The 26,286-nt window shown below is 37.9% G+C and overlaps 1 protein-coding gene across 1 annotated transcript; it reads left to right on the plus strand.

The window, feature by feature from the left end:
* Positions 1–1,387: 1,387 nt before the first annotated feature.
* Positions 1,388–24,597, plus strand: LOC126298585 (dual specificity tyrosine-phosphorylation-regulated kinase 2-like). Its single transcript, XM_049989956.1, has 3 exons — positions 1,388–1,517; positions 1,594–3,226; positions 21,463–24,597. The coding sequence occupies exons 2-3, from the start codon at positions 2,222–2,224 to the stop codon at positions 22,198–22,200; spliced, it is 1,743 nt and encodes a 580-aa protein (XP_049845913.1). The 5' UTR covers positions 1,388–1,517; positions 1,594–2,221; the 3' UTR covers positions 22,201–24,597.
* Positions 24,598–26,286: the final 1,689 nt, after the last annotated feature.

Genomic DNA, 26,286 nt, shown 5'->3' on the forward strand with positions numbered 1-26,286 from the left:
TTTAATATGAAATGCAAGTAAATTTACTCTTTTGCTTTTCTAATATTAATGACAGAAATTTATCAGTTTGGCACATTACATTCAAACACAGCAGCCAATTGCGGTGAAGGGCCACAATTTAAGTGGTGTTTCTCTGATACACATACTGAATAAACTATCTATCATTCCATTATTTCAAAAGTGTTAATTACCAGCAGAATAATAAAAAATTAGTAAACTAAAAGGTAGACAAAACACTTCGAAAATCTTTGTATAGTGCCTAATTTGGATGGTGGGTGAGGTGTTTCGGCTGTCAGATGAGAGTTCGTTTTTCAGTCTCAGGCGGCATGTTGTCTGCTGCTGTCGATACTGCTTGAGAATTTAATTCGCAATCTCTGATTTTTTTGGACATATAACTGAAAATTAGTTTGAGAGTAATTAAGCAAACACACATTTCGTTATGTGGGTTATTTTCTGTAAATTTGTGAAGAATGAAAATTATCTGAGATTCATAAAGCAAAAAAGCACTACGTCTTCAGGCCACAAGTGGCCCATTGGGACCATCAGACCGCCGTGTCATCCTCAGATGAGGATGCGGATAGGAGGGTGTGTGGTCAGCACACCGCTCTCCCACTCGTTAAGATGGTTTTCTTTGACTGGAGCTGCTACTTTTCGGTCCAGCAGCTTCTCAATTGGCATACTGAGGCTGAGTGCACCCCAAAAAATGGCAACAGAGCATGGCGTCTCGGATGGTGACCCACCCAAATGCCAGCCACTCCCGACAGCTCTCAACGTCGATGATTTACAGGAACCGATGTATCCACTGTAGCAAGGCCATTGCACTGTGGTTCAGATGGTGGACTATAATTGTGTAGTTTCTCCTGTTCCGCTAATAAAAAGTGGATGACATCCAATTTAAACAAAGCAATTCAAAACATAATTGTTTACACAATACCAGTTCCTCGCTAGCAGTTTATTATAGCGTCAAGATAACGGATTCACGACCAACGTGCTGTTTTCTGCGCAGGAGACAATAACTATAGAAGACTGCAGGTTGGTGAACATTATTCAGAACTTATGAATTCCACGCAGAGCGATGGTAGCAACTAAGCACCTCGCATGTACTGCAATCATAGAACAAATAAGATCAGTGACACGTCCTCTGTAATAACACAGGGGAGGTATGAAGGAAGGAAATTTTCGAGGGAAGGGATTTATCATACACACGTAAATCTCTCTCGCTACATTTCTTTCTCTCTCTTTCACTCGCTGTAGAAGGTTCAAATACCCTTCCAGCCATCCAGGTTTATGTTTTTCGTGGTATTTCTAAATCGTTACCAAGACATCTACCAGGATGGTTCCTTTGAAAAGCCCGGTCGATATCTCCCATGTCCTTCGCTAAACCGTCACTAACGACCTCGCTGTCAACGGGCGTTAAGCTGTAATCTTTCTTCTTTAAACACGTTTCGTGCGCCTGTCTACATGCTACGAATTTTCTGTGCAGATATCTTCTACGAAGATTATTGCGCAAACTTGTTGTATGTTGACTGGTCTAGATGCTTTTTTCTTTGTACAAGTATTGTAAAACCTCAATCATTTTTATTTATCTTTCAGATATATGGTCTCTTTCGTGGTAGGACAACCTTGGAAGAAAAACATTCAAGTCGACATAGAACAGATTTTGTGACTCTCGCTATTTGAAATGCCTTGTGGAATTTTTGAAGTTGCGTGCCGTCAAGTGTGGATCAACCTTTTAGCGTACGGTAGAGTGTCAACTATGCAGCAGGTCTCAAAATTGTGTGTGTCATTCAGCTGTCTCAGTGCCCTCTGTTTTACCTCGTATGATAATTACGCGGACAAAATAGCTTTCTTACGTACATGGTCCATTTAAATTAGCGGTCAACGACAACTTTAGATCGTCGTCATAACACAGATGTTGTCTCCTGCTGACAGAATAGAATCTTTGGTAGCAACACAATCATTTGTACTGATTGCCTTATTGAAGTTGCGTTGTGGTTTCTGAGTGCAGTGTTGGTTTCTGAAGTTAATTATTTCTATTTTCTGAGTGATATGTGTAATTGCGACATGTCCAGTTATCAAAGGATTTACTGCAGCATTTCTGAAGTACCACTTTATTTTTAAATGGCGGAGATGAACGTGTTTCACACGACGTTTTTGTTTGGAGAGTGCCGATTGTGATGGTTAAGTATTAAGAGCAAAAGTACTCATTATTAGATGGGGAATGTCTAGTATAGCGCTCGCTATTCAAACCTCAGCGTTCGTCATGCCTTTGTCGCGCACGAGGTCATTATTAGCTAATATAAATGGTGCCCCTTCTAGTACTCCGAACGAAACGCACATAACTCAGTTATCTGATAGTACTACTCAGCTACCACCTTTGAAAGCTAACCACTTGGTAGATTCGATTTTAACGCTCATACCAACACCTCAGTCAGTCAATGGGCAAGCGACGCAGGTAAATGGCGGGGTCCAAACATTATCATCAGTACCAATTAATTCCCCATCAAACGACGCAACATCAACAAGTGCAACTTCTACAGCAACAGCATCACAAAACAAAAATGGTTCTTGTAAACCTAAGAGTATGGTGGTTACGCCCGACCAAGTTATGGCCACATATATGAACAAACTGACCCCCTATGAACACATTGAAGTATTCAACTATCCACGTATTTATTTTATTGGTGCAAATGCCAAAAAAAGGCCAGGTATTATAGGCTCGCCAAATAACAATAGTTATGATAACGAACAAGGTTCATACATACATGTACCGCATGATCATGTAGCCTATCGTTATGAAGTGTTAAAAGTAATTGGGAAAGGAAGCTTTGGGCAAGTTGTGAAAGCATATGATCATAAAAATCACGAACATGTTGCACTGAAGATGGTTCGCAACGAAAAGAGGTTCTACAGACAAGCGCATGAAGAAATTCGTATTCTGCAACATTTGCGCAAACAGGACAAAGACAATACTATGAATATTATTCATATGTTTGACAGCTTTACATTCCGAAATCACATGTGCATAACATTTGAACTGCTTTCGATCAATCTTTATGAATTGATAAAGAAAAATAAATTTCAAGGATTTAGTTTGCAGCTAGTGCGCAAGTTCTCACATTCACTGTTGCAGTGTTTAGATGCGTTGCATAAAAACAAAATTATTCATTGTGACATGAAGCCGGAGAACATCTTGCTGAAACAGCAGGGCAGAAGTGGAATAAAGGTAAGAGAAGTTCAAATGGTGTATTCAGTCTTTTGTGCTACTTTGTTTTTTACATCCTGCAGAACTAAAAGTGTTAGATAATTAGTTCCCTTCCTGTTTTACTGCAACTGTTAATCAGTTGGTGTGTTTTCACCATTTTTATGTTATTAATTAAATCGTAAGTCAATGAATTCTTTGTTCTGTCAACAGTGGAAGGCATCCTGCATAAGTTTTTTAAATTTATTGTGCTTGTGATCACTGTGTAATAGATTATCATTCCAGAAATTCAAAATATATTCTGTATATATGTTTAATCTTGCATGTTTAGATGTTATTATTGTTGTGTGGGGAAGGGCTAAACAACAAATCAGACCGCCTGAGATTTTATACATAGTCAATATCAGGATTATTTGTCATTAATCACGTCTTTATCTTCTAGCAGTGATTTGTTTATGTAAAAAATGACAATATGCAATGTAGTTTGAAATTGATGATATACTGTTGGTTCCGCTACAACTTGCTGGAAAAGTCAGTTCAAAGGCTGGTGTGAAGGAAGAGCATAACCCCCCCCCCCCCCCCCCCTTCTCCAGTGGGATTATGCCTAATATGCACAGCAGTTTACTACTTCAGATTGTATGCAGCTTTACTCACAATGCCAGCTGCACTAACAGCCCAGTGTAACAGTTCTAGAAGACATTGTATTCAAAATATGGAGGGCTGTTGGTAAAATTGATATACGCAAGTGGCAATTTTTTTTCCCCTATTCAGTTTTTGTATTCTATATAGCAGAAAAATAATAATTGTCATAATTTTTCAAAGCACAGTTTCCTGTAGGCAACGATCTTGGGCTTGTATTTGTGAGGAGTTGAAATAAACTTCTGCCCTGTTATCAATTACAGGTGTCACATGATTAAATTAATTGTATCAACAGTCAGGTTCTTTCAATCAGAATACTGACAGGTTTGTTACTGGTCCTCAAGTGTGATTGAGAAGTAGGAAATGTGTTCAAAAATTGCTTTGACATGTAAGATGCACCGGAATAATACTCGGAGAATTGTCAGTTATGTAATATAGCTTTTCTGAGTTTATATTACAGCTATAGTTATTTACAGAGAAAAGTATGTTTAATACGGACCTTGAGCTATGCTACAGATTGGTCTCTTACCTCAGCTTTTATTTCTTATTTACTTTTGCTGGCTTTGCAAACTCTCAGTCCAGTTACCACACATTGAAATATTAAACTTTTGTATACCACCAATCTACATTGACCCATAGCGAAATTGGTATGATGGATATCAAAATCCAAAGTGCATAAAATACATTTCATAAGAAAAACTATAATTATGTATCAGTTGATTCAACCAAACGCTACTAATTTGTTTGTCACCACAACTAAGATTTCGAGGTGAGCACACTATCCACATTAATCCTTTGGTGGGCATCAGAGATACTTCGGTGAAGCCTGTACACACTCCACTATCATATTACTTGAATGATGGGAAGGTTTTTTTCAAAACGTTCTTTTCTAATTTCTTTCATCATTCTTAAGGTGTATGAATAGCTGAGGACAATAATAAGGATGTATTGTGTGTTTATAACAAGTTACCACATGCATGTTAAGTAAGTATAACAACCACTAAAGTATAGAGTATGCTTAAGAAAATCTAATGCCCTTGTGAAGTAATTATACTAATGTAATACATGACCCATTAGTTTGTTTTGAGGAGGGTATTTCTTTCAGAATATCTGCTATAAAAAAAAGTAATAAAACATGGGAGTTTGTGACCTGCTCTTTGCTGGTATCACTGTAGGTCTTATTATCTGAATGTATAGCGTGTTTGTAAAGATTGGTTGTTACCATTTCCATTTTATTGTTTAGAAACATGGATGTTCTAGAAAGAATCTGCTTGCATGTCTATTTCAAATGCCTCTTCACATCCAGAGAAAAGGAAGAAAAAATTCTGTTGTCAATAAGGTACATTTGTCTATGAAATATTTTTCCACTTTTTAAGGTTAACATGAATGAAAGATAGTATGTAAATTTCTATAAATGACTGGATGAAGAAGAACGACAATATTATAAAAAGGATAGTTGATACCCATAATAACCAAACTGTAACAATACACACCAAAGGTTATGTCACAGCATCTTTAACATTCATGATTTAAATAATGAAAAAGTACACCAGTTACGTATTTTTTCATGATTAGCACAATATGTTTTGAGAATGTATTCTTATTTTCAAATTCATCTGTTTGCAAATATATTTTTTATGGTGTCTGTATGTGTGATTTTTTGCCCCCTCTTGCACTGTTGTTATTTTGAAGTTATACTACAATGAGAAAATTGAAAAAATGAATATCAGGACATTTTCTAAGTGCCAATGTCAGAGAGAAACAAACAAAAAAGAGATTTTTGTTTCTTTTTCTCTACCTTCAGCATATAAAAACATTCCAAGATCCATTGTTTTGGTTTTCTGATTGTAATATAACTTCATAAAGACAACAGAGTAAGATGGCAAAGAAATCACACATGTAGACATCACAAAAAATACATTTGTAATTGGTTAAACTTGAAAAATAAGAAACTGGTGTGATTTTTTTGTTATTTAAATCATGAATGATACAGCTACAGGCTTTCCTGAAATGTCATGATGAACAAAACCAAGTCTTTAACATTACATCACTGATTAAAGCCGATTACAAAGTTTTGTATATTCCTTTTGACCCAAAAGACTTTATATTGTTTATCAGAGTGACTTTTGCAAGAGTATTACTGCATGTTCATTGCTCCCTGTACATAAGACTTTGGTGGTACTCCATTCATACCTCATATTCTAACAGTACTCTTTCTCCAGCCTGTTCACTGTGTTTAAAACTGAATCCATACGTCACTGTTAATAGGACAGAGATCTTGGACTACTATTTCTGGGATGAATCTTTTTCTCTGCAATAATGTGCACACTGTTGTGAAATTCTGTTATGAAAAAGGCTGTGTATGTAAAGATAATTGATCATTTTATATCACACGATTCGCTATCAAATGTACAGTTAGGCTTTAGAAGTCGTTTGACCACTAAAATGCTATATTCTCTTTTCTATATGAGGTATTAAACAAAAGGTTTTGAATGCTAGGCATATTTCTTGATTTAACTAAGGCATGTTGATCATGAAATATTGCGCCAGAAGTTAGAGCATTAGAGTACGGATAGTAGCTCACAATTGGTTCGCCTCCTACTTTAGCAACAGACAGCGAAAGGTCATTATTCACAGTGCTGAGACTGGCTGTGATGTGGGGTCTGAGTGGAGTATATCAAGTGGGGGGTGCCCCAGGGATCAGTGTTGGGGGCACTTCTGTTCCTTGTTTATATAAATGATATGCCCTCTAGCATTACTGGTAACTCTAAAATATTTTTGTTTGCTGGTGACACTAACTTGGTAGTAAAGAATGTTGTGTGCAACATTGCTTCAGTTTCAAATAGTGCAGTTCATGACATAAGTTCATGGCTTGTAGAAAGTAAGCTAAACACTGCATCACAGTAAGCCTCAGTTTTTACAGTTTCTAACACACAATTCAACAAAACCTGACGTTTTCCTTTCACAGAATGGCCATGATTAGTGAAACTGAACAGCTCAAATTTCTAAGTGTTCAGATAGATAGTAAATTGCTGTGGAAAGCCCATGTTAAGAATCTTGTTCAAAGACTTAATGCTGCCATTTTTACTATTTGAACGATATCTGGAGTGAGTGATTGTTTGACACGAAAATTAGTCTATTTTCCTTATTTTCATTCACTTATGTCATATGGCGTTATATTTTGGGGTAACCCTATTCTGAAAGGATATTTTTGGCTCAGAAATCTGATTAAAATAACTTCCTAATTGACAATTCGTGCCTTGGAACTTAGTTCCTACAGTCAAAGGTCTTGACATCACAAGTTAAGACTCCACTATTGGCAGTGCACCACAACAAAGCATCAGTTGACTTGCAGTGTTTGAGTAGTGCAGTGTACACATGTAATCCTGTATTGAACACTGTCAACACACTGTTTAACTGTCGCTGGTTACAGTGAGGGAAATCGTTTCGGTCCTGTTGGGTGAGCCTTGACAGAGATTGACACTGGCTGTGGCAGCACTTAAGTGCCTCAAGACAAATGCCAAATAAGTTAGTTTTAATCGGAGCCTAACAGTAAGAAGTTAAATGTAAATTTCAGAAGAAGAAAGTAGAGATGCTTGAGTCAACATAACTGCATGTCATGCTGAAAAAATGAAGAAATAAAAATAAAATAAATTCTTATCTGCCTCACAGTTGTATTGTACACAATTTGAGTCTCTTTAGATTCATATTTTTGTGCTCTATGTCACTTACCCATGCAATTCAGTGTGTATTCCTTTGTGCAGATCGGTGTCCGGATACAGTAGCACTTTACTCAGTTATTTTCCTTTACATCAATTTAATTAAAGTTGTATCATCAGTAATGAAAATGATGTCTACATTTCTGTTAATCACTAAAAGTTTAGTATGCAAGTATTAATTCTTTTTTACTTTTTTTCCCTTCACTTCTTACACAAGTCGGTCTGATAATAGTAGTTAGCCCCTCCTTCCACCACCATCTGATGGTGGTTAACCAGTTTAATACAGGCAAATGTTTAAAGATACGTCAAAGACATTGGATATGTTTACACACACATGCAGCATATCCAGACTTGGATTGTATTGGGCAAAGATGCGATAGGAACTTGACCATTGTCTTTTCAAAGGAATCATCTCGTCAGACACGTTATAGCCAATTTGAGTTACCACAGAAATCTAGTTTGGATGACTGGGTGGTGGTTTGAAACTCTGCTCCTCCCAAGTGAAAGTTCTGGCCTGCCTGAATTGGTATTCCCACAATAAAAGAAATAAACATGCCCCACATATCTAGAGACAACAAATACAAGTTATCATACTGCTACATGAGAACATACACACAAACTCCTACCAGAACTGCCATACTTCATTCATAAATACTAGTTTATTTGCAACTGCACCTGCAACTGAGGAAACAGTAAACTGCAGAAACTTGGTGTAAAGAAACACACAGTAAAAATGGTACCCCACTCTTCGGATTAAAAGTATACTCAACAATTTTACGAACGGCTAATATTATTTTAAGTTAGGCCTAACTTATTCACTTAAACTGTAAGAATGCTTCTCAATTAGATTTTGTTGTATCCAAAGATATATTTCCTTCTACAACCCCTTGATGAAAGTGGACAACCATTGTGGCTAACATGTTTTTGTGTATGAGTTGTTTTGCGCACTTTACATTTAGAGACGCAATGCTGTATGTATTGTAGCTATCATAGTCACTGTCAGTTAACAGATGTCTGTGTTTAGATTTGGTTACCAAAAACAGTCCTACACCTGGCAATTTAAATAGGGATGTTTAAATAGTTAATTCACATTATCACTCCATAAGCTTGTTTTTGTTGATCCGGAACTTTTTCTGTGTTTGTTAGTCCAGGATGTTTCTTTGTTGTTTTTTTTTACACATGTTCAACCTTTAATTTAGTGGAAATGAGTTCCAAAATTTTCTTTTTGGGTTAGGAATGATATCGGAAGCATTTTTTTTTTTTCATATTTATGGTATAGCTTTCCTGCACTTGCTGATTAGAGGTATTTCCTTTATAAATGCATTATTTGATTCATTGCTGATGTGTGAAACCAGTGGTACTAATTGATGACACCAGAACCAAACTATGTGCAAGAGACACATAGGAAAGTAGTTCATTATGAAAAAGATGAATAGTATTAAATTTACTTAATTTCTTAAGAGATTTTTCATTATTTCACAGTAAGTTTCTTCCAATTAGAAGCAGAATTAAAAAGTATCACAGTTTAGTGACTCCGTTCAGGAATTGAAGTGTATTTTAAAAGGAAATATGACTTTATATAATAGTAAGAATAATTAATAATTTTTTTCTGTTACTCAAAAATATCCAAAAATAGTAATAAAAGTGTACAAAATTTAAATATCTAGTTGAAATAATAAGACCAAATGCTTTGGAGTTAGCTTAGCAGAGGCAAGGGAAATGGGCGTGGCTTTTCCACTAACAAAAGATCTGTGTGATCTGTTTGATAAATGCAAAACTCGTTACACTAGAGCACTGTCATTAAACCAGAATGCCTTTTGTTAAATACAGCTAAACAATTAGGTGAAATGCAATAGAAGGAAAGAAAAATAACCAGGAAAATGTTGGGACCAAGATATGAGAATGAGAAATGGAAATTAAGAAGTAAGAAATTTATGAAAACCAGACTCAAACAGAATGAGGAAGAGAAGAGTTGTATTCTATGGGCACTTGGAATAACTAGATAGAGAGAGACAACTTTTTTAAAAAAAACTGAAAAACACCATTGATACGTATCAAAGAATTTAAAGCAGTCTTGGTAGAAATGGAAATAGTGGAGGAAGAAATAGAAGAAAGAGAAAAGTTCAACGAAAAAGTAAAATGTTTCTAGGGTTTCCAGGAGAAAATAAAGATAGACAGATGCAGTATGGACAGAAGAAAGAAGAGAAAAACTTGGGGAGAAAATGAAAAGCTATTGGAAAGAAAGAAAGAAAGAAAGAAGGAAGGTGTAAGTTATTTCATGTGGTCCTTAGTGGACCAAACCAATTAACAAGTCCACAGTCTCATAAAGACATTACTGTTAAGCTGCTAGAGAGTGCAAGTAACAGATACTCTTATTAATTAATTAATACCTTAAGTGCAGTAGAAAAGGTGCTGAAAAGATTTTTTAAAAAAGCAGTATGTTGCAAAAGTTTCAGAAAGATTAATGCAACTAGAAATCTTGCTCATTATTGTTACTGAAATTCAGCTTTAAAAGTTCTCATAAAAACTGACTTTTGTATCCTTTTGATTGCACATACAATCTATATTTCTTAGTAGTAGTTCTCGTGCAAGAAATGTCAAATGAAATGTGCATTACTGCATTAATCCAGAGCACTTTTCAAGAGAAAATAAAGTATGCCTGTCTTGAATTCCTTCATGCTAAGTAGACTGCTGATCATGTAGTAACACATCAAATACTAAAAAGGATTACTTAAGACAGTGACACCTGGTATTTAATTTGAGGCATTTGGCCAAGTAAATGACAGCACACTTAAAAAGACTGAAGTTTTATTTAATTAATGATCTAAGAGAAAACTGGTTCAAATTGTCTGACAAAAAAAAATCCACTGTTGTACTGAGTAGTTCAACTACTGAAGGGTGGGGGGGGGGGGGGGGTGAGGGGATGAATGTTCTCTGTCTGGGGAGACCCTTATTGTTGAGTTTCTGGAAGGTTCAGTTTGAGGGTCCTTGCTGTAGTAAACATTTAAACATTTCACAACAGAGTAATTGGGAAATAATCATCTCAAAAATAAGTCATTATCACACCAATGTTAAATGGGACTTATAATTAGAAGTTTGTATAATAAACAGGTGAGAAATCCATTCTGGAGCTACTTAAACGAAAGTTAAGTTTTGCGCTCAATGTCAGAGACAAAAAATCACTATGTTAACGTACTTTGCTACTTTACATATAGGGCTACTTAAATCGTATTTACTAATAATAATCAGGGTGAGCTTATCTGTACCTCAAAAGTTTTTGATGTGCCAGTGTGTGCCATAGTATTAGTACATTGTTTTTATTCTTGGTCACTTTGAAGAAATATTTTTAAGAATAAGACATTTTAATTAAGTTTAATAGATACATTTTGTGTCATACTTTTGTTATATACAACATGTTAATAAAACTGGCTATAAATAATCACTGCATTTCAGAAGCAGTAATAATACTCAACAGATAACAATTTAAATTTCAAAAGCAAGCTGAATGTTTCTTGACAGAATTTATTTAGAAGTGTAAGGGTCTTACATACCCCTTTTTAAGAAAAGGTATTTTTCACAATTCTGCACATTCATATATAAATGGTTTGCTTCTATCTGAGCAGAAAAGAGAGTTTTGTTGATAGTCTTTAAAGTGATATGTTTCACTCCATTGTGATAGGTTGCAAATGATCAGTGGAGGATTTGTGAATTATAAGATATAGGTACATTACGATATACTCTTCGTTTTTCTCCTCCCTTATTTTTCTCATGTTGCCTGTTCTCAGCAGTTTCTAAATCTGCAACAGTACCACTTTCCGATTGTTTAGATGTGTATTTCTGATATTGACAGACTTTCAGTATTAAGTTTTGTTGAAAACATTGTCTGTACTCCAAATCATTTGATCCATACTAAATTTTCCACATAAAAATTTCCCAATTATTCATTTAATAAACTATCCAGCAAATGTTAACTTACTTGTGGATGCTCCAATGCAAGCATGTAGTAATAAAAGTGTTTCTGCTATAAAGTCTGGCAGTCCTGCATGTAGTGAGTTTATACATTTGGAAATCTGTCATTAATACATTTTGGGACTGATATCTGTGTACTTGGTGAGAATGTGGGCTAAACTTATCATTGGTAGAAGCACCTGAGATCTTTCTGAATCATTTACCATAATTCGTTAAGAAAACGAAGAAGCTGCAATGTTTGACTCCCCTACTCTATCAGTAAATGGTGGTTATAATTCCAAACAAGAGATTAGAGTGCTGATGGTCATTTTGCTTTACATTTACCCTTGTGATGCATCTTTACTTGACTAGAAGTTTCATTTGTATGAACAGCCTCAGTTAAGTAGTTAAAGCACTGACCTAGTGTTAAGGATTAATTTTTTTCAATCCCCTTACTGACCACCTAGATTTCAGTTTTCTGTGATTGCCGTAAATAACTTTATGTGAAGGTGTTGACATTTTCTTCCCAAATCTGAGCTTGTGCTCAGTCTCAAATTACCTAACCTTTAATGAGATGTTACCATATTGCCTGTCTTTCTAAAGGGTGAGTCCTGCTTAATTCTTGCCATTTGATTTATAAACACACAGTGACACCATACCTTCAAAAAGTATGAAGGAGTTTGTCTTTAAGGTTTAACTGTAATGTGTGTGTCTGTTGTGTGATACAGTATTCATGTTGTCAGTGAGAGAAGTATGTATTTCCACTAAGCATCTTAAATAATATCAAGAGGCGATTACAGAGTTCTGAGGTCGATTACTGCTGACTATGTTAAAAATGACTGTCAAGACATTATAGTGTAGCATAGGATATTGACACACAATGTAGAAAGTGAAGATTAAACAGGCACAGACAAAAGGGCAATTATTCAGTAATGGTATTTACACAGCAGCAAAAGGTGTTGCATGTATGAAGAAGGCGAAAGGAAAGAAAATCTTCCAACAGATTAAGGTAACTGTTTGCGATGGTGAGAGTTTAAAGCAAGTGATGATAGTAACAAGGTACAATACACTGTATGAAACAGAAGTGGGGTGGAAGCACCAAAATAAAATTAAAACCAACAGCCATCCTTCCCATGCACTGTTTACTAACAAAACAGGTAAAGGGGAGGAAAATGATAGTAGTAATAAAGGTACTCTCTGCCAAACACCATAAAGTGCCTTGTAGAGTGTAGATGCAGATTTACAAAATCTGATAATGCAGATGTAATCCAAACCAGCAACATTATGAAGAAAACAAAAAAGCAATCTGTAATGTAGACAACATTTTCCTAAAAATAGTAGACAGCACAGTAACTAATGACAGAGTGAAAACTGGACAGAGGTAGTAATGAAAGTACACACATACTGTGAATAATGTAAGATGAGATGTATAAAGCCATTCAGGATATGATGAAGGGAATTGCGCCTCGAGATGGAATTCAGGAAGACATTATTAAAGGTGGAGGGATTGTTACAGGAAGAGAACTTCAAATTTATTTATTTACTTTTTTTAAGACTCTTCAGCTGGGGACAATGTTAAAATTGTTGTACTTCACAACAGAGGATTAAAACAATAAATAAGTACTACACAACTGTCAACATCCTCTTTGTAATGTACAAATAAAAATAAATAAATAATCACCAACCACATAGAGAAATGATTCATTAATTTAAAGAGATGCACTTCAGTGGTACTGATGATTTTTTTTTTTCTATACACAACCATTTTTGGAATGTTAAACTCCCATCTTCAGATGTATAAAATTATTGTATTTGGTCACGCATAATGTGTAGTCTGGCCAGTCAGTGCAATGGTCTCAAATCACGTTAAGATTGGATTTCAAAATCCTGAAAACAGTTGTGGATTGAATAAATCATTAGTACAACTGAAGTCAGTGTTTTTAAACTAATTTACGGGTGTCCTTTACACCAAATCTTTTGCCCATAGAGAAAACTTGGATCTTAATCAGATAAAGAAATGACAGTTTTAGAAGTGAATATAGCACAATGGACCGTCTGAAAGCCGTAAATAAATCTAAATGAAGAAAAATTGTAAATATTATATAAAACTTTCCAGATTTTCAGTAGCGGCTATCCATGACTTCACAGTGTGTGTTTAAAGTTTAATATTGTCATTTTTTCTGCAACATTATTAGAACTGAAATTAAGAAATTGCTTAACACTAAAATAGTGGAAGGGGTCAATAGACACCTGGTTTAAATTTTTAAAAGTCCTTTCAGATTTTTTGGTATGTAAACACTATTTAGAATGATAATGGACCTGTTTGCTTGGTTGCACCTTATATCCAGCATGGTAACTGTTTGATGCCTGCATCGTTAACTCCCCATGTATGCCAAGGAGTAGATGCCAGTCACCCTGGGGCATTGGGACTCCCAGCAATGGCCATCCTGCCAGGTGGCCTTTGCTGTGGCTGGGTGGCACCTGTGGGGAGAGCCCCTGGTCGGAGTGGGTGTCATCAGGGCGGATGACGCGTGATGAGGCATACCATGTCTTCACTTGCTGGTGAGGTGGAGTGCTTGTCCAAAATGCGGTCAAGGTCAGTCTTGATAAAAACAGCATCCTTGCCTCAGTCACAGGCATTATTCGCTTGTGACAAGCTGGAGTGTGTTTCCGTTATCATAACACTTCACAAGAGCTTAAATATGGTCCAGGGCAATATATTCCACAGGGACCTTCTTATGCAGTCCAACGATGAGCTGCATGTCAACTTAGAGCGACAAGGAGTTCATTTCGTCCTGCATGTCCATAGGAGTTCTAGGGATAATCAGGTTGCCACTGGTGTCTTCATCTTGGCCTTAGAGGGTGACACATTACCCAAGAAGGTCAAAGTGACGGTCTACCTCTGTGATTTCAAGCCATATATCCCTCTCCCAATGCGGTGCTTAAAGTGCTGGAAGTCCGGCCATATGTCTTCCCACTGTACTTCCAGCATCACATGTCGAGATTGTGAACGTCCATCCCATCCCAACACTCCGCGTGCCCCACCTCCCATCATTCCCCTTGCTCACCATACTGCAGGATTTTATAGTGAGAAAGGAAAATCATGGAATGAAAGAGCCTGGACCAACTGACTTACACTGAGGCTAAGAGGAAATTTGAGCACCTACATCCTGCGGCTAAACTGTTGTAGCCCCATCTTCTTCTCGAGTTCCAGTCGGCTCTCAGAGCCGGAAGACTACACTACACCTGACCCCTTGATGATGGGGGTAACTTCCCTCCCTGTTGCTCCCTACCTCAGGAGCACTGTCCCCCCAACCATCAGGGACACCAGTCCCCACTTCTCAGCCGGAGAAGCAGAAGTCTTCTTCGGCTCTTCTCGCTAGGAAGAGTTCCTTGGTGTCACTCCCTTTCCAGGTTTCTACTAGTGGGAAAGATGACACGCACAAGTTGCTGAAGTGCCCAAAAGCAGCTGGTTGTAGGGCTTCACGATCATCCTCTGTCCCGGAGATAGAATCAGTGATGCCCTCCCAGCCAGAGAAACCCAAGGATCAGCGAGAAAAATCCAGAAAGAAGAGCCCCCAAAACCAAGGAATTGCGGTGGCACCCGCACCACCGCTGCCTACAAGCTCTGCGTCTGAGGATGAGGTGAAGATTCTGGCATCCGCTGAGGACCTTTGTCTCGCCAGACCCTCAGACACAATGGATATAGCCTGTTCACGGAATAATTAGGTGGCAGTGGGTGACCTTGACCACCTGGGTGAGCCATGGAAACTGTTAAGCTTTACTCCTGCTTTCTACATTGCCCTCCAGGAAACTTGGTTCCCGGCAATTTGGACCCCTGCCCTTTGCGGCTACAGGGGATATTACAAGAACTGTAGCGAACATAATAGTGTGGCAGGTGGAGTTTGCATCTATCCTGAACTCTGTATGTAGTGATCCTGTTCCTCTTCAAACCCCTCTTGAAGCTGTGGCTGTCGGGATACAAATGATGCAGGAAATAATTGTCTGCAGTGTATATCTCCCTCCAGATGGTGGGGTACCCCTGATTGTATTGGCTGCACTGATAGATCAACTCCCTAAACCTTTCCTACTCTTGGGAAATTTTAACACCCATAACCCCTTGTGGGATAGCACCATGCTTACTGGCCATGGCAGAGATGTTGAAAATTTACTGTCCAAACTCGACCTCTGCCAATTAAATTCTGGGGTCACCACAAATTTCAGTGTGGCTCATGGTAGTTACTCAGCAATTGATTTATCAATTTGAAGCCCAGGACTTCTCCCATCTATACACTAGGAAGCACATGACAACCTGTGTTCCCCATCTTCCTGTCACTCCCCCCGGCATTATGCTCACGTACGTCTACCCAGATGGGCTTTAAACAAGGCAGACCGGGTAGTCTTCACCTCTGCTGTCACTGTTGAATCTCCCCCATATGGTGCCATCGGTGTTGTGGTTGAGCAGGTGACAACAACAATCACTTCTGCAGCAGAAAACGCGATCCCTCGTGTGCCCTCTGAGAAAGACAGTCCCTTGGTCGTTGCCGGAGGTTGCTGAGGCAATTAAGGAGTATTGGTGAGCTCTACAGCAACATAAGCGGCATCCTTCCCTAGGGCACCTAATAGCCTTTAAGCAGCTCCGTGCCAGTGTTAAGCTGCTTATAAAACAACAGAAACCATATGTTGGGAGAGGTATGTGTCGACCATTGCGTGCCATACGTCACCTTCCCAAGTCTGGAGAAAGATTAGGCATCTTTCTGGGTACCACAACCCAACAGGTGTCCCTGGCATTAACATCAATGGCGTGCTCTCTACTGACGCAGATGCAATTGCCGAGCACTTCGCTGAGCACTACACTCGAGCCTCTGTGTTGGAGAACTACCCCCCAGCCTTTCACACCCTCAAACGACGGATGGAAAGGAAAGTCCTCTCATTCACTACGCACCACAGTGAACCCTGTAATGGCCTCTTTACAGAGTGGGTGCTCCTCAGCATGCTTGCTCATTGCCTGACTCAGCTCCTGGGCCAGATTGGATCCACAGTTAGATGATTAAACATCTCTCACCTGACTACAAGTGATACCAACTCATCATCTTCAACTGGATCTGGTGCAATGACGTCTTTGTATGGCAGTGGCAGGAGAGTACAATCATTCCAGTGCTAAAACCTGGTAAAAATATGCTTGATGAGAATAGCCATTGGCCCACCAGCCGCACCAACATTCTAAGCTGCTAGATGTATGGTGTGTTGGCAGTTGGGTTGGGTCCTGGAGTCATGTGGCCTACTGGCTCCATGCCAGTGCTGTTTCCGCCAGGGTTGCTCTACCACTGATGATCTAGTTTCCCTAGAGTCTTCCATCCCAACAGCCTTTTCCAGATGCCAGCACCTGGTTGCCATCTTTTTTGATCTATGAAAAGTTTGACATGACCTTTAGACATCATATTCTTGCCACATTATATGAGTGGGGTCTCCATGGCCTGCTCCCAGTTTTTATCCAAAATCTCCTATCGCTCTGTACTTTCCATGTGCAAGTTGGTGCCTTCCATATTTCCCCCGAATTCAGGAGAATGACATTCTGCAGGGCTCCATATTAAGTGTATCTCTAGTTTTAGTGACCATTAATGGCCTAGCGGCAGCTGTAGGGCCATCGGTGTCCCCTTCTCTGTATGCAGATACTTCTGCATTTCGTATTGTTCCATCAGTACCGGTGTTGCTGAGCGGCACATATAGGGAGCCATTCACAAGGCGCAGTCATGGGTTCTAGCCCAAAGCTTCCAGTTTTCAGCCACAAAGTCTTGTGTTATGCTCTTCTGTCGGCCTCATACCGTTCATCTGGAACCTGAACTTTATCTTAATATCAATCCACTCACTGTAGTGGAGACGTGTCAGTTCTTAGGACTGGTTTTCAATGCCTGATTGACTTGGCTACCTCACCTTCATCAGCTTAAGTGGAATTGCTGGCAGCACTTCAATGCCCTCCGCTGCCTGAGCGACACCAACTTGTGTGCAGATCGCTCTACACTGCTGCAGATCTACAGAGCTCTTGTTCGATCCCACTTTGACTATGAGAGTCTGGTTTATGGTTTGGCGGCCCCCTCAGCATTGCATTTACTCAACCCAGTGCACCACTGTGGCATTCACCTAGCTATGGGAACTTTCAGGACGAGTCCGGTGACCAGTGTCCTGGCTGAGTCTGGGGCCCCTTCATTGGAGGTTAGGCATGCACAACTGCTAGATAGCTACATTGCACACATTTGTAGTTCTCCTCAGCATCCAAATTACCATCACCTTTTCCCACCCGCGGCAGTTCATCTCCCGCATCAGCGGCCAAGGTCTGGGCTCACAATTGCGGTTCGTGTCTCTGTGCTCCCAAATGGCTGTCATCCACCTATTGCTGGACTGCCCACTTTTAGCCTCTTTGCAGTAGACTGTTAACTTTCCCAGCACCCTACCTTCAGTGTTGGGTGACAGTGCCTCAACAGCAGCTTTAGTTTCACATTTTACTTGTGAGGGTGGGTTTTATATTTGATCTGAGTTTTAGCACATGTCCTTTCTCCTTCTGTGTCCTCCATCCTAGGATTTTTAGGGTGGTGGTTTTAATGTGTTGCAGAGTGGCTGGCTTCTCCTTTTTTATTCTCGTGGTCAGTCAACATGGTAGTCTGCTTTCTTGTTTTTAATCTCTTCTCCCTGTTTCTTGCATCACTGTGTGGTTTTCTTGTACTGTTTTGTACATTGTAGTGTTTGTTGTCCTCCTGTCATTCTTCTGGTTCTTCCTTTCTCCTTTTTTTTTGTGCCGTATGCCGTCTTTGTTTTTCTTCTTTGTTTTCTTATTTTGCTTGGGTAATTATTCTACTGGGAACAAGAGACCACTGACATCACAGTTTGGTCCCTTCCCCTCCCCCCCCTCCCCCCTCCCTTTTAAACTAACCTGACATTGAGGTTGCAGTGATACGCTTACCCACAGTGTCGGAAAATGTGAACTGTAATGTAGCTACCTGAGATGCACACATTTCAGACCCCAGCTGTGTTCTGTGTGTTGCCCAAAATAAACTTTGATGGAGACATTGTGTGTTACTTGTTTCACAGAATCAAATGCTGAAAAATACATAAAGAAAAAAATAATGGACTGTGTTGCTTTAAGACATGGCAAACAAATTGTTATTATGTATGTCCATAGCATCATTGGTAGGAAAGGTACTTCTGTGTGTGATCTTTTATTGTGCCCTTTTTGGGCCTACATTGATGAATCACACTGTCGTGATAGTTCTCAAGAACTCCTCGTGTTCCGTTTTGATGAAACATCAGCCTGCCTGCAAGATTTGAGGAACTTCTCACACATTTTAATGAATAATAAGCCAGTCTGCTGATTAAGTTTATTCACCTGTTCAAAAGTGAAGAGGTAGGGGAGTGGATGACATGTATTCATTGAAAACTGCCTTTGTTATTATTGCCTTGGAGAAAATATAACCATTAATGAGCAGTAACTCCCTAGCACAACTAGCTGTGTGTTGGTCTAATACATGCCCTACAAGTCAGACAAGTATGTCCTCAGTTTTTGGTCTTGTAGAAATAAAGTGGTTTTTGCAATACATTTTTGTGCATTGTTGATAATGTATAGCCTGAAAACCAGTCATGAGGAGAATACATATTGTAGTGCACCTCATTGAACCATTTCTGTGTTAAGAAAGAAATTTTATGTGAAACGACATGTTAACTTCTCTCATCTATCTGTGAAACTGCAGGAGTAGAAAACTTCAGTTGCGGAAACAATAACAAAGTTTATCAACACCCCTAATGAGGTAGGAAACAGAATGCTGAAAGATAATCCTTCCATCACCATTATTTTGTGGCCGACTAGCGACAGGGATTATATCCTCCATTACTTTTTATGCTGAAGTGGAAGAATACAAAGAAGGAACATAAAACTGGAAGATATAACTGTATATAGCAGCACAAAGTTCAGTGACTTACTGAATAATGGTATTAAACAAAATGCTACAGTATTATTTTTTTAAACTGCAGTTCTTCTGACAATGGCATTATATTAATGAACTGCAATTTATAATTAATTCAATGAATAAAAATGCTGTGTAATATCACCACATATTTTCCTTTCTCGCCTTTCTAGTGTAAATAGAAAAAAGTTTCATGGTGGACTTACAGATGTTATGCAATTAGAATTGTGGATGCCAAATTAGCAGTATGAATGGTAGATGACTCTACCAGAGAAAATTGAAATAAACTTGTTTGTAAGAGTTCCGTTTCCTAAGAATACCTCCAAGTGAATGTTCTTAATTAAATATTTTTCTGAATATTAGAAAGTTAATGCTATAGCTTGACACTTCTCTTAGATGTGAATGCAATGCAAATATCTGCCACTGACTTGCTTAATTTATTATCTTCCACAATCATTTCTCCTTTCATATGTCATTTATCACAGCTATTTTTCTTCTGTACTTCGTCTCACATGCTTTCTTTGCATGCTCTTATCATTACCCAGGCTCATTAGGTTTGGTTGGTGCTACTGCATGTTCAGTTATGGTAGCATCAGTGCAAGCTGACTGCCAGACTGAAAGTTTTCTTTAAACACTTCAGCATCACCAGCTTGTTTTTCCTACTACTGACTTCAGGTCTCTAGCATTTGTAAAGGGCTTGTCTTAAAATTTGCAGAGCCATTGCGTCATTTAATGTAAACTAACTAGTTGGGAACACAGTGTGGCTGTTTACTGATCTTCAGTTTTTCAGGTGGCCTATTTTACAACAAGCAAGTGTTGATGTAGGAACAGTTTATCTTTTTTTTTGGGGGGGGGGGGGGGGGGGAGATCAGGTGAAGGCTTCACTGCTTTTCTGGGACCAATGCTAATAAAAGTTGCTGTTTGTTTTTCTGATTGTCGTCGTCACTACTATTTTTAAGTTAATCGTTTTCCTGGATGTGGAAAGGAGGATAAAATTCCGTTCCTTTTGGGATTTCAGTATGCTGAAAAACCAAGCAATGTACTATCAATTATTATGGTTATGTTGTATAGAAGCACTATTAATTATCATAACTCTCGTGATACTGTGAACAATATAAGGAAATTTGGACTACAGAGAAACTCTAGTACTTTTGTTATAGGATGCTGGACACTCTCTCTCTCTCTCTCTCTCTCTCTCTCTCTCTCTCTCTCTCTCTCTCTCTCTGTGTGTGTGTGTGTGTGTGTGTGTGTGTGTGTGTGTGTGTGTGTGTGTGTGTGTGTGTGTGTGTGTGTGAGAGAGAGAGAGAGAGAGAGAGAGAGAGAGAGAGAGAGAGAGAGAGAGAGTGTCCATAAAATAAATATGGCATTTAAGCCCCTAAAAGCAAAAAAAATTCAAACTTATGACATGCTAAACAAAATTAACAAAGTTGTTCTCCTCATTTAGTTCTCTCCCAAGTCTGATTGGTGTCACTTTCCAGAGGTATTTTCTCCAGGCAAACTGAAATATACTGTTGTTAAATTCACGGCTACAGGACAGGTTTTAAGAATTAATAATTATCAACCAGTTTCACTGACAAAAACTTTTTCTGATGTTTCTGAAAAGATCAGGTAGGTACTCAAATTGTTGACTAGCTTGGAAATATAAACTTGAGTAAGCTAAACCTTAGATCTTAAAAGATTTTTCTAAATTGAATGTCATGTATTACTCTTTCCTACAGTTCTGTACATGGAAGAATGCTTTAAAATAATAATAATGATGATGATGATGATGATGATAATAATAATAATAAAGTGTAGCAATATGTAGAATAAGAAGTTCAAAATGTCTGATTCTTGAATTGAAAATCACATGCGATAGATTTGTGCACTGCTAAAGTTCAGTAAGTTTTGCTTTACCTGTGATTTCAGTTGCTGATTCAGAAAGTGAAAGTGTCAAAATCAGTTTTGTACATTTCCATCTTGTAGTATAACACAGGATGTGTGTTATTTTATGTTCCAGGTTATTGATTTTGGATCAAGCTGTTATGAAAACCAAAGGGTGTACACATACATCCAGTCAAGATTCTATCGTGCCCCAGAGGTCATACTGGGTGCCCGATATGGAATGCCTATTGACATGTGGAGTTTGGGCTGCATTTTAGCAGAACTTTTAACTGGGTATCCATTGCTCCCAGGTGAAGATGAAGGAGACCAACTAGCTTGCATTATTGAACTCCTTGACATGCCACCACAAAAATTACTTGATGCCTCAAAACGTGCTAAGAACTTTATTACATCTAAAGGTTATCCACGGTATTGTAATGCCACAACGTTAGTCGATGGGTCAATACTCTTAAGCCCAGGGGTATCACGAAGAGGAAAACAGAGGGGCCCTCCGGGGTCTAAAGAACTTCATAGGGCTCTAAGGGGCTGTGACGATCCATTGTTTCTGGACTTTATTCGCCGTTGTTTGGAGTGGGATCCTGATGCACGAATGACACCTTCTGCAGCATTACGCCATGCTTGGTTGAGGCGAAAATTACCAAAACCACCAGCTGACAAGACAAATTTGCAGACCACCAGTGTAAGGACAGCTCCTTCTTCATCAAGGAATTCTTCAAAAGCTAATCCTTCTGCAAATGGTGGATTGAGTAGCAACAAACTCAGGGTTCAAATGTCTGATGAAAGAGCTAGTACAGTGCACTCAAGACATTCTCTGCATCCAACAAAATTACCTCAGATTCCAACGAATACGTAACAGCATTTGACTTATTTTCCACTCTTAATTTTGTGCATTGTTTTCTAATTAATTTATTTCAACAGAGGACTGTGAATGAAATATTGATCTCTTTCTTAAATTGTACACATTTGCAGTGTTGTTTTCATGCTAAAACAGTATTGCAAATTATACTGAATTGCATATAACAGACTTACTATGTGCAGTCTGTTAAATGTTAATGTGTTGTTCCTGTTTCATATGTATTGTTTGATATTTGTAATGAAACCTTGGTTTCGTGACTTATTTTACACATTTTTAATGAGTGTGAAGTATTCTACATTAGGATGCTATACATTTTCTATGTGTTTTACTTTTTACAATCATTGTACATACCGTTTTTAAAGGCCATGAACTTGTGAGAGATCTGAGTGATATAGTTGATAACCTAGGGAAAAGAACTGCACTATCATTGTACCAAAAGATAGATTCGTTTTGTAATTTTATATTGAATGTGAGAAGATATTAACAGTTTTAATTTTTAAGGCCATTTACACCTTACTGCAGTGTTCTCTGTTTCAGTATCATGCTGCAATGTATTAATTTGCTAATGTTAGTGAATAGATTAAGTGGCACGCAGTATGCCAGTGTGGTCATTAGCAAATAAGAATCTTTACAGAAATGCATGTCAGTGTGGTATTAAGTTTTTTATGCATTGACTGAGTCATTATTTTAAATGATGATTACACAATGGTAATGTTTTGTTATTTTTGTTGTTTATTTATTTTAACTAACTCACTGCATTTTAGTATTACACTCCCATGCTTACCAGTGTGGCTGTGTGCCCTGTAGATTGCAGTTGTAAATGATGAATGTAAGATACCATTCATATTATTTTTGTTGCTACAATGACGTGGTGAGCACTTTTTGATTTTTAAAATGGTGTGTCACTTGTAACGTTTAAAATACTCAAATGTTTCATTCCATGGGCTCATATAACATTAGACAATTAATTATCATTTGATGAAGCTAAATTATTGTCACCATTGATCTTCAGAAAGTACTTTACTAGTTGGCTTGAATTATCATTTAGTAACTTATGGTTGTGCAATGTATTGTGCTTTCAGGCTTTAATGTTTTTAATTGTTTAACTGGATTATCTTTACATGCATCAATACCACATATTTTAAAGCTTGCCATATACAAACATATGTTTTGAATTCTAAGACAAACACATCATATGCCGTATAAGAATATTTCTGACAGTGCTGTGCCCATTTAGTTGTGACATACAGCTGTGAGGATTGTTATCCATGAGAAGATTCTGATGTTAGTTCATCATACACTGATCATGCGCATTTTGATGGCTGAATATTATGTAAGCTTTGTGCACAAAAGCAGTATGTATTAAATTCTGTAGAAGCGGGTTTCCTTAAACTTGGTTCTAAAGTATGTTTGCTTTATGTGCAGATAACAGGAAGTTTATGAAAGTTAATGACATCAGAAATTAAAGTAGAGTTCTTTATGGAAAAAAATTCTTGGTTCTTTCACATTATTGAATCCACTACCTCATCTAGCCCAGACCTAAAAAGCTCTGTCTGCAAAAAATGAAAAAGTTTCTGAACACTGCTGGGAATGTGGAAACCCTGAAAACTTTCACTCCAGTTGTTATTTAGCCAGAAATAGAACAACTGAACATCATTTTGTTATGCATAGGTGTTGAACTTTGTTTTAATAATAAATTAAAAGCAACACACATACTGTAAGGAAAGTTCTGGCTGAATGATTTGAAATTATGTAAAGTATTGAACTATTACTTTGTCATCTTTCATTGTGAATACATAACATAATTCAGTTTCAAGAAGCTTTTGGTCTCTGGTGTTAAATAAAGTTATGGGCCGCGGTATCTCAAGAATAATTAAGCAGTGAAGCCTGTGAAATGTGGAGCCCAATAAGAAACTTAAAAAAAAAATACACATTCATTGAAATGGTACAGTGTCATTTAGAGTAAACCTGTACAGGTGTTAGTTAGTTTTTGTTTTGGTTTGCCTCCACAAGTTCCATAATACCTTGAAATGTTATCCATCTGAAAAGTGCAAAGTTGCACTGTGGTTCGGAGTCCACGTTAAACTGTAGGTCCAACTATAACTAGCTGGATAAGTTGGATCAAAAGCAAGGGCATGGTGCCCCCAATAGGACTATACCTAATTAATCAGTATGGTGTACAAAGCAAATTTGAATTGAGGACAGTTTTACTGTAAATATTGGATTCACAGTGTGCATTTCTTGTAACTTACATGAGACTATACTGTTAATTAGGACATCTGTGTATCACTGATTTACTCTCGACCATTTCAAAGCAGTTTTGAAAGGAGGTAATAAATAATTTTCAGTATTTTATGTAATGTCTGATAAGTATCCATAAGTATAAGAATGAAACACTGTCACCCTCTTTTACAGTTTCCAGCCCACTAGCCATGTCTGTTTGGAACATAGGTGTCTCCACCGTCTTCTGTCTTCCCACCATCTTTCCATCTCCAACTTGACCAATCTTCTCCTCTCTGTCGCTCACGTTCCTTTACTCCTACCAGCCCCCTGTCTCTTGGTCTTTTTATCTTCCATTTCGTCTCGTGTAACTTCATGGGTGTGCTCTTCTCCTCCATTTGCTTAACATGTCCATACCATCTAAGTCTTCATCTATCCATCTTATCCCGTAATAGTTGCTCCTTCTCTTATTCCCTGATCCTCTGATTCCTTAACCTGCCTCTCTTTGTCACTCCAATACTTACTTTTTCAAAAATTTCACCTCACTATCTTGTATTTTGTTTTTCTCTGTCTTTCCTTGCCCAGGTCTCGGGGCCATATGTCAGGTTGGGAAGTAGTACAGTTTTGGGAGATGTTCTTGCTCCATATCAGGCCTTTAAAACTCTTCCAGAATGCTTCTGCTTGCCTCCCCCACTCATTTATTTTTCTGGTGTTTCTCCTGTTCTCCTCTGTTACACTTGCCAGATACATTGTAACTCTTTCTTGCTAGTTGTGATAATCATTTCACATATATGCTAAACTTCATTCTGTATCCTTGTACTATTTGTTGCCCTACATTAAAAAATTTTGCACTTCATTTTCCTTATTTACGTGGACTTCAAATAGTCTGTAAAACACTATTGCTTTCATCTTTCCTTCCCCTGTTACTTGTACCATTTCGGTCATTATCTCACCCACCACCACAGTGGCGAGAAGTGGTGAGAGTGCACTTTCCTGCCTCAAGCCATTCCTCTGTTACAGTCGGTCTGATATCTTTCCTCACATTTTCACACACTTCACGCCCATTTTACATTTCTGTAGAAGGAAGCAGTGTTTGAATAAGTGACCCACAAGTCTCATTTAGATGATGAATTTGTACATAGCCAATTTATTCTACTCTAAAATCTCGAATATCATCATCAGTACAAAGTCTCTTTGAGTTATGACTGAGATCTTGCATTTACAAGAAAGATTTGTGAATGAAATATATGAAATGCAGCTAATTAATTTTTAAAGCAGTGTAGAATGAAAGTTAGTATTCCAGGATGACAGTGTTAGTGTTTATGATGGTTCGTATCAATTTAGGCTGTGTCCTTCCTGACGTAGGCTGTGATGGATTCTAATTTAGAAGAAACACACAGTACTCTGAGCTTAAAATTACTGTCGTCTTATTAAATGAGTACAAATTTTCAGTACACCTCAACCACATATTGTAATTGTTCAGTGTGTTTATTTTGAAGTAATTTACTGAACTGTTATCACTTAACAGTATTCAGTGGTAACATATAATTGATACAAAGATATTTCTAATACAGATTCCTTTCTGTCTGTGACTGTTGGTTTCAGAGAGAGATTTATTTTGTTAGTGCCAGTGTTAAATTTTATTTATCTAAGACAAACTGACGCAAAAGGAATTGTTGCGTAAAGAAATTCTAAAATATCTGTGGTCTAGTGCCTGAAATTAAACTATGAACTGATATGTTACCACTGTAACATACATGACTTCTCATATGACTTATGCTTGTAAATGATATTGTCAGACATTATTTTTGAAGTGTCATTCTAGAATAATCGCAACTGAAATAATTTAATATAGCTATGGTG

Source organism: Schistocerca gregaria, chromosome X, assembly GCF_023897955.1.
Source record: "Schistocerca gregaria isolate iqSchGreg1 chromosome X, iqSchGreg1.2, whole genome shotgun sequence".
NCBI classification, from domain to species: domain Eukaryota; kingdom Metazoa; phylum Arthropoda; class Insecta; order Orthoptera; family Acrididae; genus Schistocerca; species Schistocerca gregaria.

Coding starts and splice junctions, on each gene's coding strand:
- LOC126298585 (XM_049989956.1), top strand. CDS start 2,222: ATGTCTAGTATAGCGCTCGCTATTCAAACCTCAGCGTTCGTCATGCCT. Junction 3,227..21,462: donor AGGGCAGAAGTGGAATAAAG/GTAAGAGAAGTT, acceptor TTTATGTTCCAG/GTTATTGATTTTGGATCAAG.